Source organism: Calliphora vicina, chromosome 5, assembly GCF_958450345.1.
Source record: "Calliphora vicina chromosome 5, idCalVici1.1, whole genome shotgun sequence".
Taxonomy (NCBI): domain Eukaryota; kingdom Metazoa; phylum Arthropoda; class Insecta; order Diptera; family Calliphoridae; genus Calliphora; species Calliphora vicina.
In genome coordinates this window covers 29,959,722-29,987,661 of record NC_088784.1, presented here as the reverse complement: position 1 = coordinate 29,987,661, position 27,940 = coordinate 29,959,722, and the positions used below count along the sequence as shown (strand labels likewise).

The window sequence follows — 27,940 nt, the reverse complement described above, 5'->3', positions numbered from 1 at the left end:
GGACCTAAGCTTTCTTTTGAGTAAAAAAAAATAACAAAACAAGTTAGAACGGTATATTCGGCTTTGCGAATCTTAAATACCCTCCACCTGCATACATATTTTTTAGGTTAATATATATGGGAGCTATAACCAATTATAGGCCGATCATAGAATTAGGTATAGCGATTTTGGTATATATGGGGATTATTTATTTATTTATGCAACTTAGTAGCGATATTTATAAGATATTTATGCTAATTTAAGTGATTTTCGGAATTTTGGGGGCTATGGTCAAATGTCGGCCGATCCACAAAAAATTTAGTGTTGTGATTTCTTTTAGCACGAAACTTATTTTTGCTGAATTTTGTATGGATACTGCAATTCTGAAGGCATTTATAGACCATAGAACCATATTTCGGGAAGAAATTTGTATTGGGGTTAGGAGAAATCATGAACCGATTCTTATAATTTTCACCAGAGTTAGTCCTTTTATTATAAAAATGACGTGTGTAAAGTTTTATGGTATTAATAAAAAAATATTTACACAAATAACCAAAAATATGTGAAAATTGTCAATTTTTTTTTAGGTTGTCTCACATTTTGGTTCATAGCTCTGGTTCTACTGAACCGATTTTCCTAATTTTCAATACCAAACTGCTTAGGACAACAATAAACATATTTTTTGCAAGTCTAACAATTTTGTTTGCGTATTTTGGACGTGAGCGTGTTTTACACAGACACACACAGACATATACCCTTCAACAAATAATACTTCAAAATACAAATTTTAAATATTTTTAGGTAAACAAAATTTATTTTTTTTTTCAAAGTTGTTTTTTTTAATTTTTTGGAAAAAAAATTTTCGAATTGTTATTTTAAATTTTTTTAATTTTTTTTTGGTGAAAAAAAAAATTCGGGTTAAAAGATATTTTTTCCGATTTTGACCCATTGTAGGTCCAACTTACTATAGTCTTATATACGTCGTTTCAAAAGTCTTTGAAATATCTATCATTAGATATCCATATTGTCTATATTATTGACTTAGTAATCCAGATATAGGTCGAAAATCGAGGTTGTCTATTTTTTCCTCATATCTAAGACATTTGTGGACCGATTTTGCTGATTTTAAATGGGAAGCATGTCTGACAGAATTATTGAAGATTTGGATCCCGAAGATATCTGTGGTCTTCGGAAAATTGATTTCAACAAACAGACGGACAGACAGACAGACAGACAGACGGACATGGCTTAATCGACTCCGCTATCTATAAGGATCCAGAATATATATACTTTATAGGGTCGGAAAATTATATTGTGGAAATTATAAACGGAATGACAAACTTATATATACCCTTCTCACGAAGCAGTTGTTGTCAACAGGTACATTAAGATTTCAAAGAGAAGTGTATTTTGTGTGTGATTTTGGTTCATGATTAAAAAGGTTACGGTGATTTTATTGTCATAACTTTTTTATATTATTATTAAGCTCTATTTCAAGGAAATATGCAACAATTTTCATTTAATTATTTCCGTTGTAACTATTAAAAAAAACTATTTTTTGTGAGAAGATCAGAAATTGGAAAAAAATAAAATATTTCCTTTTTTCAAGTAGAGTTAAAGCTGCTTATTCCGCATAGTTCCGCTGTAAAACTATATTTGGGTTAATCTGTCAAGTGTTCACTTTAAGGCAAATCAAAAACATCTTTCGCATTTTTGCGACCGCCATAAAAATGCGAAATGGGTAAAAAATCTTTTTTATAATAGTTTATATATTTGAACTCATTTTTTATATGATTCATAAGTGAGAAGTGAACCCAACGTGATTTATTAATTTTGTCCAGTTAGATTTGCGATCTACCACACTGTGCGAAGGTGAAGGGTATAAAAATTAAAAAAGATTAAATTTTGAAAAAAAAAGTCAACAAAGTTTTTGATTTTACAAAAATGTCAAAAATTTTATGTTTTGAGTTCCAAAACATTTATTTTGATAGATATCCAACTCACATCCCAATAAGCGACCAAAATGTTCTTCAAGGAAAAGACTTAAGCATTCTTTTGAAAAAGCCCATTTTGAAAAAAAAAGAAAAAAAAAAGTCAAACAAGTTTTTGATTTTGGAAATAGAAATATCAAACATTTTTAATTAAAAAAAAGAAATTTCAAAAGATAACTTTCTAAACTATTCCGGACACATTTTGCTAAGAAGAATTGGTAATAAGGTATATGGATTAGAAAAAACATCTGTTTGGCCAAAATGTCAAATTTTTCAGAGAGTTCTGAAAAAATCCTATCCTAACTTTCATCATAACTAACTAATCATTCATATTATTCTTTTATCAACAGCGGACCAAATGTGGACTTTAAGGGCAAAAAATATTGTTGGATAGCAAGAGCTTGTCTGATCTCGTATATGCACAAAAAACTCCGACCCTTTAAGGGATCCGGTACCACAAAAATACGTCGAGCCTCCCTATTGGCTTAACAACCCCAGAATGAACTTGTTGCGCCTACTTAGTTCATTCAGAGATGCAAATAAAGATGGATGAATTAAACTTTATACTTTTTTTATGACTTATTTCAAACAGTAATACTAAATACAATGGCCCTGGAGAGTTGTGGTAAGTTCTTTGCTACGATATTCAGTTCGGCAAAAAAATCCCATAAACGAAAACTACGAAGTCTACAAATGGAGACTTTGCTTATGTACTCGCACTCGTACTTGCATTGTCTCCATTCAGATACAGATACAGTAGTACAAATGTACTAACGACACACAGCAGTGTTTGTAGCAACAAATACAAATACATAAAACACAACAACAACAAACACAAATACAAAAAACTACAACGAGCGAAAGAAGAAAAAAAAAGTTTTATGAGGCCGGTAAAAATGCTTCTTGTGGGCTGAACACAAAACAGAACGATCAGTTGAGTTTTGTAAGTCGATTGGATACCAAGTGAGCTGCTCTCTCTTCCCTTAAATCTGGAACTCTGAAAAAGTAGAAAAACCTAATAAAAATAAGACTTAAAGTTACAAAAAAATTCTAAAAAAGAAAATAAATCTAAAACCAGAAAAATTAATTTAAAGAAATTGAAAAAAATTCACAAAAAAAGGATTTTTCTTGTTCAAAAGAAACACCTACGAATTTAAATACAAATTAAGAACAAAAAGTGCTTTAAAGCTTTGCTTCAATAAAAGTTTAATTTTTTAACGCTCAAAGTTTAAATTCTTAAAAAAAAACTTGCAACATGAGGGAAATTGTTCACTTACAAGCCGGTCAATGTGGCAACCAAATTGGTGCTAAGGTAAGTTTTGTGTTTATTTTTTTTATTTGGAATCTCAAATTTTATTTCGTATATCATGATTTGATTTTAACACAACAACGCAGTCGCAGAGGTTGGGTTTCCTTATTTCGCTAAAATCAGCAGTTTTATTTGCTTAGTATAAGTATTTTATGTTTTTTTCCACATAAAAACGTTTGAATTGAATTTTAATGTCGATTTTCTGTTTCATGAATTAATTTAATTCAAGAAAACATTTGAGTTGTGTGTGTTTTTTTTTGTTGAGGATTTATATGTTTAAGATGTGCGTTACTAAATGTCTAAATGTTTGGAGATTGTATCTCGTGCAAAAAAAAAAAGATCATTGGAAATTGAAAAAAAAAATAATGTTGAAATTATGGCTTGACAAGTTCAGCCTTATGATACCCTACTTTTATAGAAATTCTAGCACTGTTTGCAGCATTAATATTAACAGTCTCTGGAGATTATTGGAGTAATTAAGCAATTAATTAATTTGGTAAATAATCACGCATCACAAAAATTTACAATTGCTTGGATGGATATTCAACGTAATCAATTTGAATTCCAATGTTGTAATTAAGCAGTTTCTGCTTTACATTTAAATTAGAAGATCAAAATGGGAATTAATGATCTCGAATTGTCTGGCAAGATCAAGTGCTGTGGGTTGCTTTGGTTTCAGGAAACTAAATTTTCATTTAATTTTAGTTGCTACAACTGAAGTTCATTTTGGTTTTCGTTTGTCGGCATTCGTATGAGGCACTGACTTATGCTTACATAGTTGTAAAACCGACCTCCATTCAAAACTTCGTCAATATTTATAAACTTTTTTACTTATTTTTATATTTTGTAATTTACTGTGCATTTCTAATGGATTTTTAAAGATTTTTTTATACAGATTTTTAAGCCGATCATAGTACATATTAATATGCCTATCTCTTGTACTCGTGTAATGCCACATTTCGTTAGCTCTTTTGAGTTCAGTAATTTGCAAATTCTGATCTACTTAATTCTTTAAAAATCGGTGGCATTAAGTTTTTTTTAAATTTTGATTTAAATACATTTTAATATTTGAAATCATTTTAATGCTTTAACTATGTAGACACTGGAAAAATATGGATTTAAAGAAATTTATACGTTCCTGATACCACTTCCTCTTTAGTACAAAATATGTGTTCAAGTTTCGAACATATAATAATATCTGGGAGCCATATCTTGAAAATACAGGTCTAGAAAAGTATTTTTTAGCATAAGTGAGAACTTTCAACAAATAGATATCTACGATGTAAAATACCCATCACATAAATGCCCCTAAAAGGTAACTTGACATTAATTTAAAATCTATATCTACGGGTAAAAATTACCAAAAAGTTAAACTCCATAAGTAATTAGGTTCTGATAGATATATATTTGTTTAAATTACGGGCATTAGTCGGCAAATAAATTAACAAAAGGTTGTGGAAATTGCAATGAATTGTCAAAATGTCTCAGTTTTTTATTAATTTCATTGTCTAATCGGTGACGTGTCATAGCTTCTAATTTCATAATGCCAATGGTTGTTGTGACTCTTAAAATTCTGTCATAGGTTACACTGATGTTATGACATGGACTTATGGATGTCGAGACAACGCTCCGAGAGACCAGACAATGCTCCAAAGTCAATAAATCAACCAAATATTTTAACAATGCAAAGAATAACATAAATCGGAGTGTGGGAGTCATGTGTCAGGCTATATCGGATATTTTTTAGACGAAGCGAAAATCCAATCCATTCCTTAATTTACAGGCATCCAATACAACCGAAAGCCATACACTTCTGGAAACCATTGCAAGAGGCATTTAATTTGAGCGCTCTTTTGGGTAAAAAATAAAATATCCACAACAACATCAAGAAACTGAATGAATTATGTGTATTTTTACGCTCTTTTGTTCACTTTCGGGTTGTTTGACGAAAATCATCGTAACCTGAACAATATGAACGCCTACCATGGATTTAAAGTGTCATTAGGTTACGTCCGCAGAAATTATGAATTGAATTCATAGTTTTAATGTAATATTTCTTCAACTTTTCATATTATAAAGTTCCAGGAAAAATTAATCACGAGTTTTACAAATCGTTGTTATTTTTAGGGCACTGCTACACGTTCAATATATATTGACCGCGATCCAGTATCGCGATATTTATTGAACGTGTAGCATGCAGTATTGATGGATCGCGATCCAAATCGCAGAATAGCCTAATTTTGCGTGATCCATTACAATGGATCGCGATCCAAATATCACAATATATATTGAACGTGTAGCAGTACCCTTAAATCAAATATATATTTTTTATTTACAACCAGTTCTCAGAATTCTTCTGATGGTTTTTTTTAAACCATAAATCCATTTATTTTCTATTTTTACAAATCGTTATAAAAATTATATTGGATTCTATGAAAACTACTTCAAGCAGACGTTTCTATTTTTGATCTGTGGTTAAAAAAGTCAGCATCCGTTAATTGTTTAAAGTATAAAAGATTTCCCTCATCCAAAACAGTTTTCTATTTCTATCGTATTTTCTTATTATAATTCTGAAGGCAAAGTTTAAGATTCCGCATATTATTCAGCATTTTCTGTCTTGGAAAATACTTTCTGACATGAAAATCTAGTAAATTCTTTTTCAGATTAACGAAATGTCATAGAACTCAAGCAAGTCCCTTATTGGGTAATGCTAAGACTAACAGCTCATCATTACTTAGTAATGCAGTTAGAAAGTTATTTGAATTATAGTGGAACTAAAATGTTCTCCATGATTTATATCATAAGTATTATATTGTTTTCTATGCTGGGAAGAAATTTTGCATTATTTCTGGACTCTTTTCGGGTGATGAACCTATCTAATTTATCAAAATGTAAAAACTAGTATAACAGTTTATATTCAAAAGTCATATTTGGGAAAACAAAATTTATTTTTTTATTAATAAATTAATTCAAATTTATTGTTGGGCTATACGAAGAGAAAATAAAATTAAAATTCATCCGTACACAGAGAAAACAGATTCGTGTTAGCAACCGAATTTGTTTTAATCGAATGATTCTACCTTAGTGACCGAATTTTACAGTTGTGGCTACAAAATTTTGGAAAGGGTAACAAATAGTTGGTTGCTTCAACCGAAATTCTTCTTTATCAACTGACTTTTTATTGTTAGAACCGAAAAATTCTATGTGTGCAACCGAATGATACGATTGGCAACAAATTCGGTTGCTATCACGAATCTGTTTTCTCTGTGTATGATAAAAAATCTGATGTTGTTTTTGTTATACAGATCTAATACGACTTGATTGTTTTTTGAAAAATTTCAAAAAATAATGTGATTTTTTTCTTTTCTTAAATTCCCGCAGTTTTTTCGAAAATGTAATACAAGTTTGAATATTTGTAAAATGCATTTCCAAAACAAATAAATGGTGTCTTCAATTAAAGTTGCTTTTTAAAAATGTATTGATCTGGTTTTAAACCTTTTAATTTGGCACCATAATTTAGATTTAGCAAAAAATTGGCGAAAGAGAAAATATTTTTTTAATAACGATTTTTTATTTGTTTTAAAAAACATGCAAACTTTAGAACTCCTCTGCAGGGAATGCCAATAGTAAATTTGTAGTGATTTACTAGTGACGTTGTCAGTAGTACTACTTACCATTTTTACCCCAGCTATTCTATTGACATTTAACATTATTATTGACGCTTTCATTGATAATGTCACCAGAAATACAGTAGAACTGTTGTCTCTAACGTATCTCTACTGATGCTTAAAGGACAGTTGGTGACATTCTAAATAGTGCAATTGTCAACAGAGAAAGAGTGTTGACATAGAGGCATATGGTTCTAGGCAGCCTACGGGGTTGTTCTAAGTTATATAGTAGATCCTTTAATAACATTTTTGGAACTGAATTGAGGTCTATTAAAAATTGCAAACACAGTTTTACTCGTTACTTAAATAGTTAAAATACAATATATATTTGTTATGTAAGTATTTCTTGGAACTAGTTCCGAATGTGACAATTTCAAACGCAAATTATTTGTAAAATTGTAAAAACTAGGCTGAAGATAATAAAAAACTGGTTCTGTAACGCTTCCGATAAATTTTTCGTAGAACTAGTGCCGAAAGTGATAAGAACCATTAAAAGGTGGGGTTTGTCTTTACGAATACTGCACGAAACGATTCACTTTCGAATTCCTTCTTTTTTTCGCCTTCTTCTATATGAAGATTTGTTTAATAAAGAAATGTCGTAACTCGATTTTTTATTTGTTTTTATTAGAAGTCTGAGTATAATAAAAATCTTTTCTACAAAGATCTTTGGATCGTTTTTTTAACAGACAAACCCCCTATTTCTGGTTATTTTTTATCGTGACGATAAACTGACAGTTCTCAAACAAAAATTGAAGGATTATCGTTACGAAAAACGATAACCAGATATTGAGAAAATGAGGAAAGAAACTTAATATTAAATCAATGTTGTTTGGATATAGCAGAACCAAATTTCAATCGAGTTTGAGTGGCCAAATTTCATTTGCATTACGTTTTTGTTCGATACCGAGGAACAGTGAATTTGTATTAATATCTCAATATTGTATTGGCTTAATGGTGAAGACTAATAGAACTCGTACATAACAAAATGTATGACAATTCTAATATGGCATGTTCCTCGATCTCGAACAAAAAATGCTAATGAAATTTGGCCACTCGAAGTCGATTCAATTTGGTTCTTCTATATCAAAATCATTCGTTCGATTCAGTTTACGTTTCTCAAAAACAATACAGCAAGTGACTAATTTTTAAGTTCGCAGAGTTTAAAATCGAGAAACCGAATTTTGTATGAAAACGTTTATGCATTTCGCTTAACTTTTTGTTTCAGTCATCGTTTGTTAGAAATCGGATTAATAAAATTTCTCGTTCGAAAGCGATGATCAGGTCCTATGTAACGATCATTTAAAAAAGTAATAAGTTCTCATTACCTAATAGTTTAACAGTATATAATAAACTCCATTTTCCCACTTGTTGGGATGAATTTAATGTAGATATCTGTGGGAGAAAATTATTTAAAATACAATTGTAAAAAATAAACCTTTTTATTCGTTTGTTTCATTAAGAGAAACGGATGAGCATTATTTGTGCAGTATTATGTTTTTCTCTACGTTCTATGATTTCAGTAGAAGTTAGTGACAAGTAAAATTTGTGGTTTTCAAGTTTAAATCATAGTGGTTTTCAAACAAACCGTTAAAGGTATCGAATAACTATAAATTATGAAATGTATTGAGTTATATACAATGATGACAAGTAACGAAATTGTATGGCAATAAAATAGTAGTATTTGAATTATTAAATACTAGCTGAACCCGGTCCGCGTTGCTGGCCTTTAGAAAACATCTGTTTTATATTGCATCTCGATCTCGATTTTAATATACAGTGTCGGAAAAAGTCGGTAATCCAACCTTCAATGTTAATACATGTGGTGGCATTTCGGCTGGTTACAATGAATTCAAAAATTAAGTAGGACAATTTACGACTTGTTCTTCGTTCATTACTGTGTCAATCGATTTGTATTTTATTGATTCGTCAGACACTTTCAATTGTATTTGGTCATCGAGCTTGTTAACATCATAATTTTTTGATTAAAAGTAGATTTCATATGGAAATTTCTTATTCACCCACCTAATATGCAAGATTAAACGAAATTGTTTATCACAGACCGAAAATCAAAAATCCGACTATACACTGTTACCCAAAAGGCCTTTCTGAAGATTCTGTGAAAATCTTATCAAAATTGGTCCAGCCATTTTTGAGTCGATACGGAACATACATACACAAATCCATTTTTATGAAATATATGGCATTAGCGGTATAATGTAAAAATTGGATTTTTACACGCCCCTCTGCCCACAGACCGAATATTAAAAATCTGATTATACAGTGTTACTTGCTGGGCTATTCTGAAGATTCCCTGAAAATTTCATCAAAATCGGTCCAGCGGTTTTTTATATATATAGATGGCATTAGCGGTATAATGTAAAAATTTTATTTTGCCACAACCCTCCGCCCACAGACCAAATATTTGACTTTAGAGTGTTACCCGCTAGGCTATTTTAAGGATTCCCTGAAAATTTCATTAAAATCGGACCAGCCGTTTTTGAGTTCATTCGGGATATACATCCATTTATATATACATAATAGATAAAAAATTTCTGTTTGAGAAAATTCGAAAATCTTCTTTACGAAATCACCGAATGGACCTAATGTAGTATTTTAGGTGTCCAAAACCATATTCAGAAAATTTCCTATCCATTGATACCAGTTTGGGGCAAATCGGTTGGATGGTCTCATAGTCTATAACGGACATAGGTAGAAACATTTTTTGTATTTTATATATATAATATATATATATAAAAAATCCTTAAGAAACTAAGTTTCACAGGAAGATGTGAATCTGCAAATCGAATACTACACAGAAAAAACTATTTCCTAAAGAGTTTCAATTCAAATATTCATCTCATTATGAACTGGTTTCAATTATTTCATAATTTTTCTGTGTTCTTTATGAAATAAACAAAATAATTCAGTAAGTAGGAAGGATCGATATGATCACCAATCTACATAGATATTTTTCCCTAGTATCTAGTGAAAGTAAGGAATTTGACTAAATTTGAGATATTCAGATTCGTATTCTGACATTTAAACCCCCCACCACCACCTTCTGTAGGGTATTTGCCAAATAAAAATCCAGTTTTAATATTGCACTCATAGCTTGAGTTTCGTTAATTTTTTTGTGTTTGATTTTGCACTTTTTTTATTTATTGTGAATTACACACTGAACGAGTTTCCTTAGAGATTTCAGCTGATGTCAGAGGAAAATCAATGTCAGGGTAAACCGAAAATACAAACAAAATAACAACCAAATAATAAAAATAAAAAACATTTTGTTTGCCTTAGATTTTTTCTTATGAATTTGTTAATTTTTTTTTTGTTTGTTTGTTCTCTATAAATTTATGAAGGTTTAATGTCAATTAAGTTAATTTTTTATTACAATTTATATGATTTGTGTACGTGTCTCAGGAAAATTAAGCAATTTAAATTGATAATTATTTATTTTGACTTGCAACAAAGTAGGAGGTAGCATACTTTGTTGCAAGTCATTTTTTTTTTAGTTTTTTGTTAAATTTTAAATCTTTTTTGGTTTTAAATTGTTTATACCAGTAGTTCTTTTGACTATCTTTAATAGCTGATTAATGCGTCACTTGAGAATACTTTTGAATGGTGCTTTATCAGTTTGCTTAATTTTTGATAAGAATCTATTCAGCTGTCCATATAGTCTTTATGATTTGTTGGCATTGTTGCTACTGTGCTTTCTATGAAAAATATTTTGGAGGTAATTAAATTTAGTTAATTTCTGTGTTTTTGATTAAACAAATTTGATCTAATTTGGAATGTTTAAAGAATTCTACTAGAATAGCGTCCCTGCTAATTAATTACTCTCTGACTTTCATATTTCTGTCATTAGCAGATAAGTATTACTGCACATGAATCCTCTTTCTCTTAAAGTAGCTTTTTCGTTTTCGAGAACATCCCGTAAAATCAATTCATGCAGGAGCTGAATGGAGAGGTATGTATTGGTCAGACTTCATCATCTGACTGCTATGTATATCCAGCGTAAATTATAAGGTTTGAGATCCCATGGCATTTTTCCATGAGAGCTTAGATTTCAGAGGTATTACCTTCCCTCGATAATTTGAACACCAAATTTGGTGTTCAAAATTTTGATATCATTCAGTCTGGTTGACAAACTGAATCTTTTCATTGGCCCATGATAGTAGTACGCCAATATCTGATTCTATGAGATTCTCCTTTAGTACTAAGCACAATTCCAGCAGTATATGTGACTATTTTGGTACCCATCCAACTGGGTCTAAAGAAGATTTTATTCACAACAATGTTCAACAAAAGTGGAGATATAACTCATTCATGCTGAGACCTTATAGACAAAACATTCCCTAATGTCATGCAAGGCTGTTTCCACTGACATTCCATTAAGTTAAGTGCTGAAGTAACCCGGACTGATGATGAGTTTTCAATAAAAACGATGACAGATTGATTGGCATATAGTTCTTTGCGGTATTGCGGTTTATTTTCCCCCTTTGGGGATAAATACCTTTGTAACCTCCCTCCAATATCTTGGAATGTAGCCAGATTATAGACTTCCCCTTAATATTCTAATAAGTCATGAAGGCTGATGTTGATCGTTTTAAAAATCCACTTATGTAGATGTTCTAAAACAAAGTTTTCATTATCATCATCCCAGCATTCCGGAAAGTGAGCAGTTGCAATGTTTCCATAAAATTATTGCACCATCCGGTTTTATTAGGAATGCTGACCGTGATGTTTCTGTGGTGCCTTCTAAAGCAAATAGGAAATGGTTAAATTTGTCATTCAGTTGAAGTCCCCTGGGGCAAATTCTCTAGCAATAGTTTTTAATCGAAACCTAGGAAGCATTTAAATTTGATCTTTTAATTTAAATTTGATCTGCCGGCAAACTAAAGGGTTTTCAAAAAAGGGTGGGTCGATATTAAAATGGAAATAAACAATATGATATAGTTCAAATTTCCGCACAGCCTTCACACGGTGGCACGGATTCGAAAGGTAATAGCTCTTAAACGATGACTTATTATATTTAGGCTTTGAGGGCATCGGCCGAAGAAAATCCTCAGGAAACAGTCAAGAAAGGTTAAATCTCAAGATCATGTTGGTAAAGTTACTTCACCTCCGCGGAAGAAGTGAATCGTTAATGCACAATCACCCCTATCGCGAATTAATATTTCAAATGAAATTTGTTCCCTTTTCCCATTTTTCGTTTATCAACTTTGATCACATGAAAAAATTCCCCATATTGTGAAGTTTTTAGATGGAAATTTATAACAATTATTAAAGCTGTTACGAACAAAATCAACTATTGTGAATAAAAAGTTCATGGAAATATCACGATAGCAATTTTTCCATCGTGGGAAATGGATATTTCATGTGAACATAAATTTCACTGAATTTTCACGGTAGGGAAATCAATCTGTGACTTCTAAACGGTTAGTCCGGTTTGAATGAAAATTCACGTACGCAAAGAGGAAGTGTTTTCGAGTTTAAGTTTTGAATGTGGACCTCATGGACCCATCAGGGGCGCAGCCAGGAGTCTCCAAAGTAGGACACCTCGGGTATATTAAATTTTTAAAACGATTCTATTTCTTCGTTTGTGTTTCGATTTCAAAAAGATAACATATGTAGAATCTCCTCGTCAAACTCTACAAACAACCTGTCAGCTGTCATTTATCTCTTATAGCTTTGGAGATATTCGCATTTTAAAATTAAATTTTTTTTTTATTCTTATACACCCTACACACGTTTTTTGATAACAGAGGGTCCAAATATTTCCCGATTTTCTCCATTTTTCTTTTATAGTACTAACAACAAATGTATGTGTCAAATAAATAAAGAATTATTTAAAAATAAGGACTGCGTCCAAAGTTATTTGCATTTGAATTTAAACAAATTGAAAAAGGCGATTTATCGCTAGTTTTTTTTCCCAAAAGGGTACTTTCTTTCTCTTTAAGTAATCTAAAAAAATCTAAGAAGATGTATAAGAAATGTATACTTTTTGAAAAGCTAACTTTACATTAAATATTTTGAATGAAAAAAATTGAAAATTTTTGATAGCGAGTGGACCAGGTCCATCCAAAAAAACGGCTATTTTTTGTGTAAAATTCAATTTTATTGCAAAAATTTTCAAATCTTATTGTCGATATCGCAATAGAGTAACCAATTTGTTCTTAATTAAAGGGTTCCGATAACCCCGTCCCTGTTATGGATATTATTGCAAAAAAAACTAAAAAAAATTCCATTGTTGGGAGTTTTCAAATTTTTTTTGGAATTGCGGGATTCCTGATTTCAAATTTCAAAATTTGTTTTTATTTTTCTTTTTTTAATTGAAAAATCTATATAACTGTAAAATTTCATTAAAAAATATTCATAAATAAAAATGATATCCAAAAAAATTTTTTTTTTAGGATTTTTCAAAATTTGTTTTGGGAATTGCGGAATTTCTGATTACAAATTTCAAAATTTTTTTTTATTTTTCCATTTTCATTAGAAAAATCTATAAAACTGTAAAATTTCATAAATAAAATTTTAATTTCAGTTTGAAAAAAAAAATTCAATAACAAGCATTTTTTGTTATATTTTTCGAAAAAGTTTTCCATGAATTTTTTAATTGCCAAAAGTTATATATATTTGAAAAGTAGACAAAATCGCCTATCCATTGATATATAACATGTCTAGCTTATGTTTTTTTTAAGTGCCAAATTAATTAGGGAAAACTTAACATATCGTAGAGATGAAGATCGATGATGACGTTTGCACTGACGGACACTCATTTTGATAACAAAGTATTATCATTAGGACATGCTGTCCAATCGTGTAACTTTCCAGACTCTTCCACCGCCTTTATTGGAAAACACTTTATATACAGCCTTTCTATTGATCTCCCAAAGAAAAAAGATCAGAACTATACTTCTTACAAAAGTTATATTTTTAATAGTACTTTATTTATTTAAAGCTATTTAAATATTAATTTACACTGAATAATTGTTGATATTAAATTTCCAGTTTTTTTTTTAAATGATTCATAATTTTCGATGACATTTTCGAGTCTAAATATATTAGAACCACTTCCGAATAATCTTCAAATGAGAGCTACAATTTGTAATTGCGATATTCTAAGAATCATATGAATCGTCGTCAAACTAATTATGAACAAAACAATAACAAAATATAGTAATAAAAATATAAGCTGATAAGAAAGAAAAAAATATACTCTAGAAAAACAATAAATAAAAACTTAATCATTGGATTAATTTTAACATTTTTATATTTGTATATTTGTAGATACAATTGTTGACATTTTTTTCATAGTTGCAAATATATTATTTGCGGTTTTAGTATTTATTTACTTACAAGTGTACAATTTTTAATTATAACAAGGGCGTGTGTTTAATTTCAAATTAACGGTTGTTTACAAAATTTTCAAATTTTTTTTCTAATAGAAACACTGTGCTTAATGATGGTGTTATAAAATATGATACCAAGTTTTGCCATGTTTAATGAGTTTTATTTGGCTGTAAAATGTTCAACTGTACCGATGCTGCATTATAAATTAAATGTCATAAAAATTGTTTGTTTTTCTTTTTAATTTTTAAAGGTTCCCACCTTTGGAAAATAAAACTCATAAGAAAACAAAAAAATTATTTAATTATCATTGTTTTAAATCTAAAAAACAAAGTAAAAGAAAAAACAAAATGCAAAATTTTAGCGCAAAAATTACCGAGACATTAACAAAATTATACATTTACACAGAGGCTTACACATGGCCATTAACTAAACGACTTAATTAGATTACCAATGTCTGTCCATGTATCTTTTTCTGTTATTTCTTTTCATCTAACTTTTCTTTTCAACTTTTACAATTTAAAAATAAAAAAATACAATTTTTCTTTGACTTTATCCCCCCTTAAACAATTAAACATGATAGTATAACTGACATACTCATGTTTGTACACTCATAAAAATAACTCTGTTAGCTGAAATTTCAAAAAACAAAGATAATTTGAAAGTTATTTGATATGTCTGAAGAAAGTGCCATAGCAAAAATTAAAATAAAAAGAAAATGTTTATTAAAAAGATACATACATATACTATAAATAAACGAAATTAATCATCATGCACGAATGAATTTATTAATTGTAACCGTCTACTAATTTACAAAAATGAAGTAAATGAACTTTAAGAAAACCAAGAAGAAAAAAAAACAATAAAATAATTAAAATTAATTTTGGTCTTTTGTAGGTTTTTTTACATTAAATGCCATGCCAGGCGACTCATGCTCAATCACTTATTCATTACGGTTCATTTACACTGGGTTTAATAAATGACAAAAAAAAAACAATTGGAGCAAACCATTATCAATTGTTTAAAATGAGTAGGATTTTATATAAGTTTTAATTATCACTTAATTAATCCCATTACTTGTTTATCTCTTACAATATGTTTGTTAAAGTTAATTATATAATTAATGCAATTGTTAAAAAGAAATATAAATAATTTCTAGTAGTTCTGTTAGCTGTCTCTACACTAGGGAATTCACCAATGACTTTGCTTTATCGTCTAGAGAATTTTAACATTCATAAGTCCGACTCCTGGAACTAAACCCTTTGTAGATAACAAAAATACTTTCTAGTAACTAGTTATGCTATTACTGCTTACAATATATAACTTAACTCACTAGCTACCCAACTGGTTACTTGTTCAGCCATTTAGCTATTATTTTAACATCTACGGGAAAGCTAGAATATTTTCTACAGGACTTTTTGTGTAAAACAATATTTTCTTTAAAAAATGTCAGTTTCTTCTGTCGACCATTTTGGGTACATCGAATTTCTTAAGAAAATTTTGTGCATAATAGCTTCTTCTATAAAAAATTATGTGTAAAACAGTTTTTTGAACACTTTTTGCTTTCAAGCCTCATAAAAATTTTCGTTTTTGAATTATTGATTTTTTACATAATTTAATTAATATGTATGGAAATTAACTTTAGTTTAAGTCTACAAGTAACTTATTTTTAGTTCGATTTAAATTTATTTTTTAATGGATTCAAATATACCCACCCATACGGGATGATTTTCTATGGACAATCTTGCGTATAGCAGTATTTTCTATAGAAAATCTTGTGTATAACAGTATTTTCTATTGAAAATCTTGTGTATAACAGTATTTTCTATAGAAAATCTTGTGTATAACAGTATTTTCTATAGAAAATCTTCTGTATAACAGTATTTTCTATAGAAAATCTTCTGTATAACAGTATTTTCTATAAAAAATCTTCTGTATAACAGAATTTTCTATAGAAAATCTTGTGTATAACAGTATTTTCTATAGAAAATCTTGTGTATAACAGTATTTTCTATAGAAAATCTTGTGTATAACAGTATTTTCTATAGAAAATCTTCTGTATAACAGTATTTTCTATAGAAAATCTTCTGTATAACAGTATTTTCTATAGAAAATCTTGTGTATAACAGTATTTTCTATAGAAAATCTTGTGTATAACAGTATTTTCTATAGAAAATCTTGTGTATAACAGTATTTTCTATAGAAAATCTTGTGTATAACAGTAAATCTCGTGTATAACAGTATTTTATATAGAAAATCTTGTGTATAACAGTATTTTCTATAGAAAATCTTGTGTATAACACTATTCTCTATAGAAAATCTTGTGTATAACAGTATTTTCTTTAGAAAATCTTGTGTATAACACTATTCTCTATAGAAAATCTTGTGTATAACAGTATTTGCTTTAGAAAATCTTGTGTATAACAGTACTTTCTATAGAAAATCTTGTGTATAACAGTATTTTCTATAGAAAATCTTGCGTATAACACAATTTTCTATAGAAAATCTTGTGTATAACACAATTTTCTATAGAAAATCTTGTGTATAACACAATTTTCTATAGAAAATCTTGTGTATAACAGTAAATCTCGTGTATAACAGTATTTTCTATAGAAAATCTTGTGTATAACAGTATTTTATATAGAAAATCTTGTGTATAACATTATTTTCTATAGAAAATCTTGTGTATAACAGTATTTTCTATAGAAAATCTTGTGTATAACAGTATTTTCTATAGAAAATCTTGTGTATAACAGTATTTACTATAGAAAATCTTGTGTATAACAGTATTTTCTATAGAAAATCTTGTGTATAACAGTATTTTCTATAGAAATTCTTGTGTATAACACTGTTCTCTATAGAATAGCTTATGGGTAACACAATTTTCCATAGAAAATCTTGTGTATAACACTATTCTCTATAGAATATCTTGTATATAACAGTATTCTCTATAGAATATCTTGTGTATAACAAAATTTTCTATAAAAAGTCTTGTGTATAACACTATTCTCTATAGAATATCTTATGTATAACACAATTTTCTATGTAATATATTGTGTATAACTGTATTTTATATAGAAAATCTTGTGTATGACACTACTCTCTATAGAATATATTGTGTGTAACACAATTTTTTGTTAGAAAATCTTGTGCATAACACAATTTTTTACAGGAAATCTTTGGTATAATAAAATTGACATTGACATAAAATTGAATTGAAAATTATGTTGTCACAACGAAATAGTTTTCTCTGTGAAGCCTAAATATGACTTCCTTCATTTACCCATTTCCTTACAGCAAAGTGCACATTGTGGTTTGTCGAAGGGATACAGTGTCACCCACTCAATATTGTTTAATTCTTATTTAGTCCTTCTTTTATATTTTACATAATTTTAAAAGTGAAACCTTTAAAATATTTTGTTTGTTTTTAAACTTCCTTCCGTTTTTGCACTTAAAAATATTTCCTGTGTTTATTAAAGAACTTTTTTTAATACAGTTCTTTTCAAAAAGGTGAAACCTTTAAAGAAAATGAGTCATTTGGAAGAACCCTTATTAAACTGAAAAATGATTAAATAATTGTTATAAGAATACATGTGCTTTAATTATTTGCATACTAATTTACTACTTTATGGATTTAAAATAAAAAAAATTCAAGTGAATTTACAACCATATTTTAAAAGTAATTTGATATATTTTTCAATTCATTTAGTTTTCAAGTGGATTTTGTTATTGCCATTTGTTTAGTACCTAAATTGAGTACGTTTGGGTTTTTTTCTACGAATATAGTCATGTCCTTTTTTGATGGCTCTTGAAAAGGTTTCAAATTACCAAAAAAAAAAGTTAAATAAAAAGTAGTTTACCAGGGATTTGATTTCAGAGAAGTTAAAAGTATATTCACACTTCTTGTATTAACTAGAATAGGCTGCTATACCTCAGGAACCTCTACAATTACTATTTCTGTATTGCTATTGCTTGAGATAGTTGAATGTACATAGTGAAAAGTTGTTATTATTTATGAACATTTATAAATTTATTAATTTTTTTCTCCTCTCATACCACAGTGCTATTGCAAATATTTACTTCATAAACTTTGTTAGTTTTATTTAATTAAAACAAAAAACAATCAAGGTTTTGTTTTGTTTTCATTTCATTTATTTACTTTCTCAGCAATTTTTTTGTTTCAGTTTTTTTATATTTCTTTGTACCCCTTGGCCAAAGTGAAAATGTTTTGTGGGAATTTAACAAAAAAAATTCAATTTAATTTTAGTTGAATTTCAAATAAATTTTGTCTTTAAGCTGAACTTAAAAGGTTTTGTATTTGTTTATTTTTCATGACAGCTAATAACCATTTATATTTTCATAAATATAAACATATTTGTGTGTTTAGATTGTGACAGAAATCTTTGTTTAAATTACACTTGCTATTTATAGATAGAGTTTTATAAACAATAACAAAATTTTGTTAATAAATAATAAATATTTTGATTAAAAAAAAAATATTAAACAACCATACTCAAGTATTAATTTATGATATTGATTTTTCAAAATTTTAAGGGATTTAGCTTGACTGCTCTTATTTATACACTACACGTTTGTGCTGATTTTTGTAACGCCCAAAAATATTAGTCTAACATCCACCATAAAGTATACCGATCGACTCAGAATTACTTTAAAGATATTTCGATGAAGTTTAGCAAACTTTATAAACTGTCTGAAATCGGTCCATTATTTCACCTAGCTTCCATACAAATGTCCCACCGAAATCGGTCATAAATGTTTTATTTATTTAGCGACCTACACAATTTTCACTACAAATAAGTTGTATATAAAATGACGTCACATCATCTAATTTAATGATGATCGGCCCATAATAAGTCATAGCTCGCATATAAAGCCAACGAAAATCACTTTAACGAGAATAAATCTCTTAAAAAGTTTGGAATCCAAATATAATTAAACATAAATAAGTTTCATATAGAAATAAATCAAAAGCCTAATCTCATGCCGATCGGTCCATAATCGATCACAGCTCCCATATAACCCCACTTTGGGCTACACCAAACATCATACATCCTTATTTGCTTAATTTGGTGTTGTTTTCTCTTTGAGATAATTTGCAACCCTGTGTATGTTGTAGTTAATTCCCAATAACTATGCAACAAATCACCAATAAGTTTTATGATATAAGGGCGGAAGTGAGATGAAAGCAGGATGAAAAACTTAATCGTAAACCAAAAAGGAAAAAACATTTTTTGTATGGAGTGGTGCTTAAAAGTCAACTTTGTGTATAATAGTTTTTTCTATAGAAAATATTGTTATACACAACATTTTCTACAGAAAATGTAGAAAATCCTACGTATAACAGTATTTACTGTAGATCAAAATACTGCAAAAAAGTATTTTCAATAGAATATTGTCTGTATAGCAGCTTTTTCTATAGCAAAATGTATAAAATTTTGTGAATAACTGTATTTTTAATTGCAAATTGTTTGTATAACAGTATTTTCTATAGAAAATCTAGTGTATAACACAATTTTCTGTAGAAAATATTTTGTATAACACAATTTTCTATAGAAAATCTTGTGTATAACAGTATTTTGTACAGAAAATCTTGTATTTTCTATAGAAAATCTTGTGTATAACAGTATTTTCTATAGAAAATCTTGTGTATAACACAATTTTCTATGGAAAATCTTGTGTATAACACAATTTTCTGTAGAAAATATTCTGTATAACACAATTTTCTATAGGAAATTTTCTGTATAACAGTATTTTATACTGAAAATCTTGTATTTTCTATAGAAAATCTTGTGTATAACAGTATTTTCTATAGAAAATATTCCGTATAACAGTATTTTCTATAGAAAATATTCTGTATAACAGTATTTTCTATAGAAAATATTCTGTATAACAGTATTTTCTATAGATAATATTCTGTATAACAGTATTTCCTATGGAAAATATTCTGTATAACACAATTTTCTATAGGAAATCTTGTGTATAACAGTATTTTGTACAGAAAATCTTGTGTATAAAAGTATTTTCTATAGAAAATATTCTGTATAACAGTATTTTCTATAGAAAATATTCTGTATAACAGTATTTTCTATAGAAAATATTCTGTATAACAGTATTTTCTATAGAAAATATTCTGTATAACAGTATTTTCTATAGAAAATATTCTGTATAACAGTATTTTCTATAGAAAATATTCTGTATAACAGTATTTTCTATAGAAAATATTCTGTATAACAGTATTTTCTATAGAAAGTATTCTGTATAACAGTATTTTCTATAGAAAGTATTCTGTATAACAGTATTTTCTATAGAAAGTATTCTGTATAACAGTATTTTCTATAGAAAGTATTCTGTATAACAGTATTTTCTATGGAAAATATTATGTATAACAGTATTTTCTATAGAAAATAATCTGTATAACAGTATTTTCTATGGAAAATAATCTGTATAACACAATTTTCTATAGGAAATCTTGTGTATAACAGCATTTTGTACAGAAAATCTTGTGTATAACAGTATTTTCTATAGAAAATCCTGTGTATAACAGTATTTTCTATAGAAAATCTTGTGTAGAACAGTATTTTCTATAGGAAATCTTGTGTATAACAGTATTTTGTAAAAGAAAATCTTGTATTTTCTATAGAAAATCTTATGTATAACAGTATTTTCAATAGAAAATATTGTGTATAACAGTATTTTCTATAGAAAATATTCTGTATAACAGTATTTTCTATAGAAAATATTCTGTATAACAGTATTTTCTATAGAAAATATTCTGTATAACAGTATTTTCTATAGAAAATATTCTGTGTAACTCAATTTTATATAGGAAAACTTATGTATATATGTATTTTCTATGGAAAATCTTGTGTATAGCAGTATTTTCTATAGAAAATAACGTGTATAACAGTATTTTCTACAGAAAATATTGTGTATAACAGTATTTTATCTAGAAATTATTGTGTATATCAGTATTTTCTATAGAAAATGTTGTGAATATCAGTGTTTTCTAAAGCAAATCTTGTTTAAACCAGTATTTTCTATAGAAAATCTTTTGTATAAAAGTATTTCCTATAGGAAATCTTGTGTATAACAATATTTTCTATTATAACTCTTGTGTATAACATTATTTTCTATAGAAAATCTTGTGTTAAACTTTATTTTCTATAAGTTTGGGTTAACAGTATTTGCTATGGTATATAAAAATAAAAATTTTAATAATCTGAAGGTATTTGAAAATAATTTTGGTATCGAACAAAATTTGTTATTTCCTTTCCTGATTAGACCTGTATAACATGATTAACTGACAGATTACACGGTGTTGTCAATATGCACAATACCTAATCTATACATATTTCAAATTTAAACCCTGATAAATGGTTTTACATAGAAAACTTCCTCAACTGCTGATCATTAACCTCATCTGAAATAAATAAGTACATAGTATTATAAATACAAAGATTTTGTTTTTTTTATTTTTAAATACAAATTAGTCAGTCAGTATGCTGGTCAATATCACAGTATGTGGTTAAACTGGCAGTCAGATATTCTATATTGTATGCTCAATATAAAATCCATCCTACATTTATACATAGATGTCCGCATGCATGCATGATGCATGTTTCATTTGCATGCTTGAATGTTCACATTTTTACATACTACATACATGATGATATACCAGTATGTAGTCGTAGGCATGATGAGTGTGAGTCTGTTTTAGTTTTATATATTTTTTTTGGCTTGATAATGAAATAAATCGGATTTTTATTTAAATTTCTTGTGTTGTATTTTTTTTGTTTGTTTATTTTTTATCTGTATCTCTGTGTGTTGCTAAAAGTAAGTGTGTGCAAAATTATATTGTTGCTCCTATGGCCTGATAAGTTGGGTGTTGTCTTTTTCTGAGCAGCAGCAGCAGGCCAATCTACAGATAAAAAAATCTCATTCGTATACAAACAAAAAAAACAATGTATTTATTTGTTTATACACAGGGTTGAATTACATTTCAAAATTCAAATATGTTCTCTGCTCAAGCATCTGGAATTGTAGATATTTTTTTTTAATGATTAACACCAGTATGTATAGGAATCGAATTCAACCAGCCAACTCAATAAAGAGGAGTCTGCAAACAACTGGATAAGAGGAATACAATTGAGAGAAAACACACTCATCCATAAACCCACTTTTGCCTGTGAGTACCAAGTTAAATCTACACACATGTTTAAAACTTTGACAGCTTGACATTTGAACAAATGTTTGAGTACAACACTGTGTGTACTATATGACAGATGGACGGACATTATGAATTACAAGTACAAGGTCAATAGTACAGTAGAATAATGTTAATGGTTTTTATTATTTTATTTTCTCTAAAAGTTTGTTTCAGTTTTTATTCAACAGCTGCTTTTTAAATGTTATAAATAACTTACATTAATTTACTAATTGCTTTGAAATCTGGTTTTTAACTGATTTTTTAGCTGACTGTGTGAATAATTAAACATCTCATAAATATGGTCTACATGAATCATGAAATATAGTTTAGAAAAAATTCTAATTTTGTACTTAATCTAATCTGTAGATATTTGAAATTAATAAAAGGATGTTGCAACAATGTGTGTATTTCGAAAAGAAGAATTGGAAATACAATTTTTCCAGCACACAACTTTATTTTAAACATATTAACATTTAAATTTTGAAGGTCTGCCTCCTAATTGAAACTATTAATTAACAACCCTCTTCCTTTAAAAATAAATAAATATTTATTTCAAATTTAATTTGTGGCGTCTAAATCACTCAATTATTTGTATTCCCTTAAACAAACACATTAAAACGATCCCTTATTAAGTCTTTACTAACTGATCCCTTTTGTAAACACACAGAATTGTGTTTATTTTCAAAAATCATCACTGACTTTAAGAGAACAAGTGAAATAAGAAAATAAACAATATTTTGTTATTTTTATGATGTGTGAAACTCACACAATACGAAAATATTTAGAAACACATAATTTTGTGTAATAAAAAGAAAAACATTTGCTTTAAAGTAGCAGTGTTCTAAAATAATTGATTCGCTAATCTACAGAATCCCCAGAATTAATTCAATTTATGCTTAATTCCCTAATATTATTTTATTCTCAAAAAATAAATCCTTTAGCTGCATTAAAAATAATACTCAGTTGTCAATTTATTTCTTCCGATAGTCCTTCACCGTCTATTTTTAGTGCTGACAACACAAAATTATTTTATATAAAAGCGCCATCTTCCTTCCAGTATCTTCATGAATGTTCAATTTCTACAATGATCAACTCAAAGCTTTTATTTAATGTTGTATGTTCCACAGCTATGTTAATAATATCCACAGTTATATTAACTGCTGTTAATCGGCCGGTAAACAACATTGTCCACAATTAGAAGTCCTCAGAAATATAAAATGTTGAGAAACATGATGCAACTGAATTCAAATACAATTTCGTAACAATTTGATTGCCTGTTATTTGAATTTCGTTCATCAATTCCCTAATTAGCATTGAATGCCTCCTCCTTTCATTGAGGTCATCAGGGACGAAATATGTGGAGATGAATCAGTATTTGCCAGAATTCGGCTCCGAAGCTCTATTCGCAAATTACTTATCTGACTCTAAAATTTTAAAATATGAGCATATAAACACTTATTATAGTTAAAATGCTGGTTGATAGTGAATCTTCGTCATTTATGGTGATAAGCTCAGCTGAGACCCTACACGGCCAAGATTCTGGCATGAAGACTATATTTACTTTGCATAATGATACGTAGCTTTAGGGCTGCTTTATATGAACTTTATCTGCAAACATTTTCATCTTACATCTGCAATTTTGATTACATTGTCTGCGTGCAAATACTGTAGTAATGTAACATGTCTCGGTACTCAAAGTAATGAGAGTCAGATAACCATTCTCATCTGACTTATCTCTTGAAGTTTTCTCTCTCACCAGCAGTTGCTAATACAATGATTTTAAGTTACCGACGTTTAACCTTTTGTAGTTCCTTATCGTGGCCTGTCCTAAGGTGTACGACTTATTATTATAGGACCTAATATATCATTAATCCCTCTCAGACTCAGTGAAACATCTTATCCTCCAATTGGTCATCGGAATAATTGATGTGCTTCATTAGACTTATCTGGATTTGCTGGTCTAATCCAGTCCAGTGATAGCTTTTTTGGACACTCACTGATCGCTTATCTCCAAAGATCATAATTTTCACTCTGGTTTGAAATTTGTCTAGCTAGCAACAAACATGAGCTGCATCATCCATAAATATTTGTTGGCTATAGTTACATCTACATATTCCTTGTTGATAACCGTCATTATTAAGTTGTTTTTGTAATCTCATTAAATGAATTTGCTAAACATCTTCATACTTTTATGTAAGCATTCGGTGAATTCAGTCTTTTACCAGGCAGTTTTTCAATAACACTAATCTAAGCATGATATCTTGCTAAAGATGTGATGTCAATCGCTTCCAGCCAGAGTACTCCCAATCTGCCATGTTTTCATTCCAGTCTACGTACCAAAAGCTGTCTTTTTGTGTCTCTTTTAACCTCCAAATAAGTTCAAATTTTTTGAGATGTCTTTGACCTCCTCACTAAACGACATAGACCCTCATTCGTTTCCTTTAACTGATCGTCGGAAGATAGGGCTTGCAGGCCTTCAATATGTGAATGAATGTCATTTACTTCCGGGCAGAGGTCTCCCTATTTGTTTAAAGCTGCCCTCTATAGAAACAATGATATTTGATCTCCGAAGGTCAGCATTTTCATCTGTTTTGATAAAAGAATCTAGTGATCCTCGATATTTAAAAACATTTTCATCAGTTTTGATAACAGCCTACATTTTGACAGACAGAAGCTGCACCTGGAGTATCCGTAAGGATTTCTTATAGATGTTGTGTAGTTTAAGCTTCATCATATTATAAAGTGCTTCAAAATGGTACAAACTTCGCTATAAATGATCGTGATCAATAAGTTTTCAACCTGAATTAACGACTTAGAGCTTACTATGCTAATCATCTTCTCAGCCGGTGAAGGCATGTCATTTGACTGGATCACTAACGTTTACAAAACCGTATGCTTAAAACGACAAGTTTTTTGTACTCGTTGATCTTTAAAGGCAGAAGCTGCACCTGGAGTATCCGGAAGGATTTCTTATAGATATTGACTAGTTTAAGCTTCATCATACCCCAAAGTGCTTCAGAATAGTTCAAAATTCTCTATTGATGATCGTTAATCATTAAGTTTTTAAACTCAGTAAACGACTTACAGAAAACTATGCTAATCATCTTCTCATCCAGTGAAGGCATGTCATTTTGCTCAATAGTGTGGAGATTGTGTTCTGATCGAGTATTTCAAAACGTCGACTCGTCTGCTTAAAACTACAAGTTTGTTGCACTCGTTGATCTTTAAAGATCTTTAAATGGTCTTTGACTTGTTTAAGCTTCATCATACCCCAAAGTCCGTCAGATTGGTTCACTTCTCCATTGATGATCGTGATCATTAAGTTTTTAACCTGAATTATCGACTTAGAGCTTACCAAGCTAATCATCTTCTCATCTGTTGAAGACATGTTATTTGGTTACATGTGTTCTGATCGGTTATTTCAAACCGTCGACTCGTCTGCTTACAAGGACAAGTTTTTTTAGCACTCTGGTCAATATTTGTCGGTCAAAAGATGCCATCCGTGACATCCAAATCTGACAACGTTCTTTGTCAACATAGTATTGATCAGTTTTTGTTGAATTTCTCGAGATATTGGTATTAACTTATCCCTTATCATAGGTGTTATAGGTCTTTTCAATAGAAATATAACCAAAAATTTTGTAAATTCAAATTTTGTGGGGTTGGAGCAGTATTGCCTCAGGAGGACGAGAACAGAATAGAACAACCTATTGCCTGTATGACAAATAAATTGAACAAGGCTTAGCGAAACTACAGTATCACTGAACTTGAATGTTTGGCAGTTTTGATGGCAGTAACGAAATTTAGACCGTTTAATTAATTCGAATAATTAATTCGAATATAAGAATGTTCATTTCCTTAGAATAATCGGCTGGCACCTGGGGGTGTTCAACCTTTCAAATAATTGTTTCTAAATATTTTTGGAACACAGTTGCTTTGCTTGCTACTTGTAAATCCATACTTAAATTAAACCATTTTGGAGTCAGATCCCTGAGGTTTTATTTGTTCAGTCTAGAAGATTTAAATTACTTTTAGCAGTTAATTTTCACTATACCTTCCTTTAAATGCTGGAGTCAGATCTCTTAGGTTTTATTTGTTCAGGTCTAGAAGATTTAAATTACTTTTAGCACTGCCCCAGGTCAATGCCCTGTCCTACAGCAGATTAAGAAAAAAACCACACACATTCTAAAAATCTAAAAACCAAGTATGTTTAAAATATTTAATGAAAATAATCATCATCAGGCGGAAAATGTATGGACAGACAGACTCTTCTCAGCTGTGTATGAAATGAAACGTTTTGCAAGATCTTTTTTCTTCTTTCCGTTTTTCTATTTCTTTTGGCTTGGGTAATGTAGGAACGTGTAATACTCTATGATTTCATGTAAGAAGACCATAAGATTGATAAATGAATGTTGGATTCCCCCCATAGTTTATTTGAAGAAGAAAAAAAAAATAAAAAGAATTCCTAATATATTTAGTTGCTAAAACAAACGGTTTCTTGGGGTGTGTTAGAGTGTGTTGCAAGTTTGGGAGTTGGTTTTTCATTTCTTTTTTTTTTGCAACGTTTAGGTTTTTTTTATTAACTGAACATTTTTTAAGATTCTTAAGATTGCCACTAATTTATTTCGGCTGTCATGACTGTCGGTTGCTCAGTTGCTGCGTTGTTAGAGGTTGTTGTTGCTGTTGTTCATTTTGGGTTTTTGGTTGTCTTGCAACACCGCACTGCATGTCATACCGTTGGTTTCTTTTTTTAAGTTTTTGTTCTTTTTTTTTTGTTGATGAAACATATTTGCTATGTATAACGTATTTTTAAGATTGTTTTAAGTTGCTAAGGAGAATATTTTTTGTGTGTATTTCCTTCAACAATTGTTGTGCTTCTGTATGTGAACATTTTGTTTTTATTGTATTGGCTGATGTTGCTGTATTAAAGTTTTTTTTTGTGTGAGTTGCCTGTGGCAAGTTGAAAGTACTTTTACTTGCATTGCATGTTATTTGCTGTTATTTGTTGCATTTGCGGTTCATTCTTGTTAAAACGAAAGATGAAACAAACAACCCAACATCAGCAATATATCGAAAAAATGTTGATGAGAAAATTACAAAAATAAAAAAAAAAATTGACTACAACATGCAACAACCGACCAGTCGTCCGACACCTAGTCAGTCAGTCATTTAGTCATCCTGTCTACAAAAACAACACACAAACAAAAAAAAAATTATTTTAAAAATGATCGCCAACGAGGCAGCTACTAATAAATATTGTGTTGCATGTGGTATGTAAGTAGTATGTGTAGCTGCTGAATGCCACTCAACTGTATGAATCTTAAAATCACGATAAAAGTATGTGTGTCTGTATCTTCTCTTAATAATAATTCTTTCTTTTCGTTGTTTTTATGTTTAAACGTATGGATGGATGTAA

General features: G+C 29.3%; 1 protein-coding gene across 1 annotated transcript in view; it reads left to right on the top strand.

The window, feature by feature from the left end:
• Positions 1 to 3,121: 3,121 nt before the first annotated feature.
• Positions 3,122 to 27,940, top strand: part of betaTub60D (beta-Tubulin at 60D) — a 49,084-nt gene continuing 24,265 nt past the window's right edge. The window contains exon 1 of the mRNA XM_065511917.1: positions 3,122 to 3,282. Within this exon, the coding sequence (XP_065367989.1) occupies positions 3,226 to 3,282 (57 nt within the window). The 5' untranslated portion in view covers positions 3,122 to 3,225. The remainder of the gene's footprint in view (positions 3,283 to 27,940) is intronic.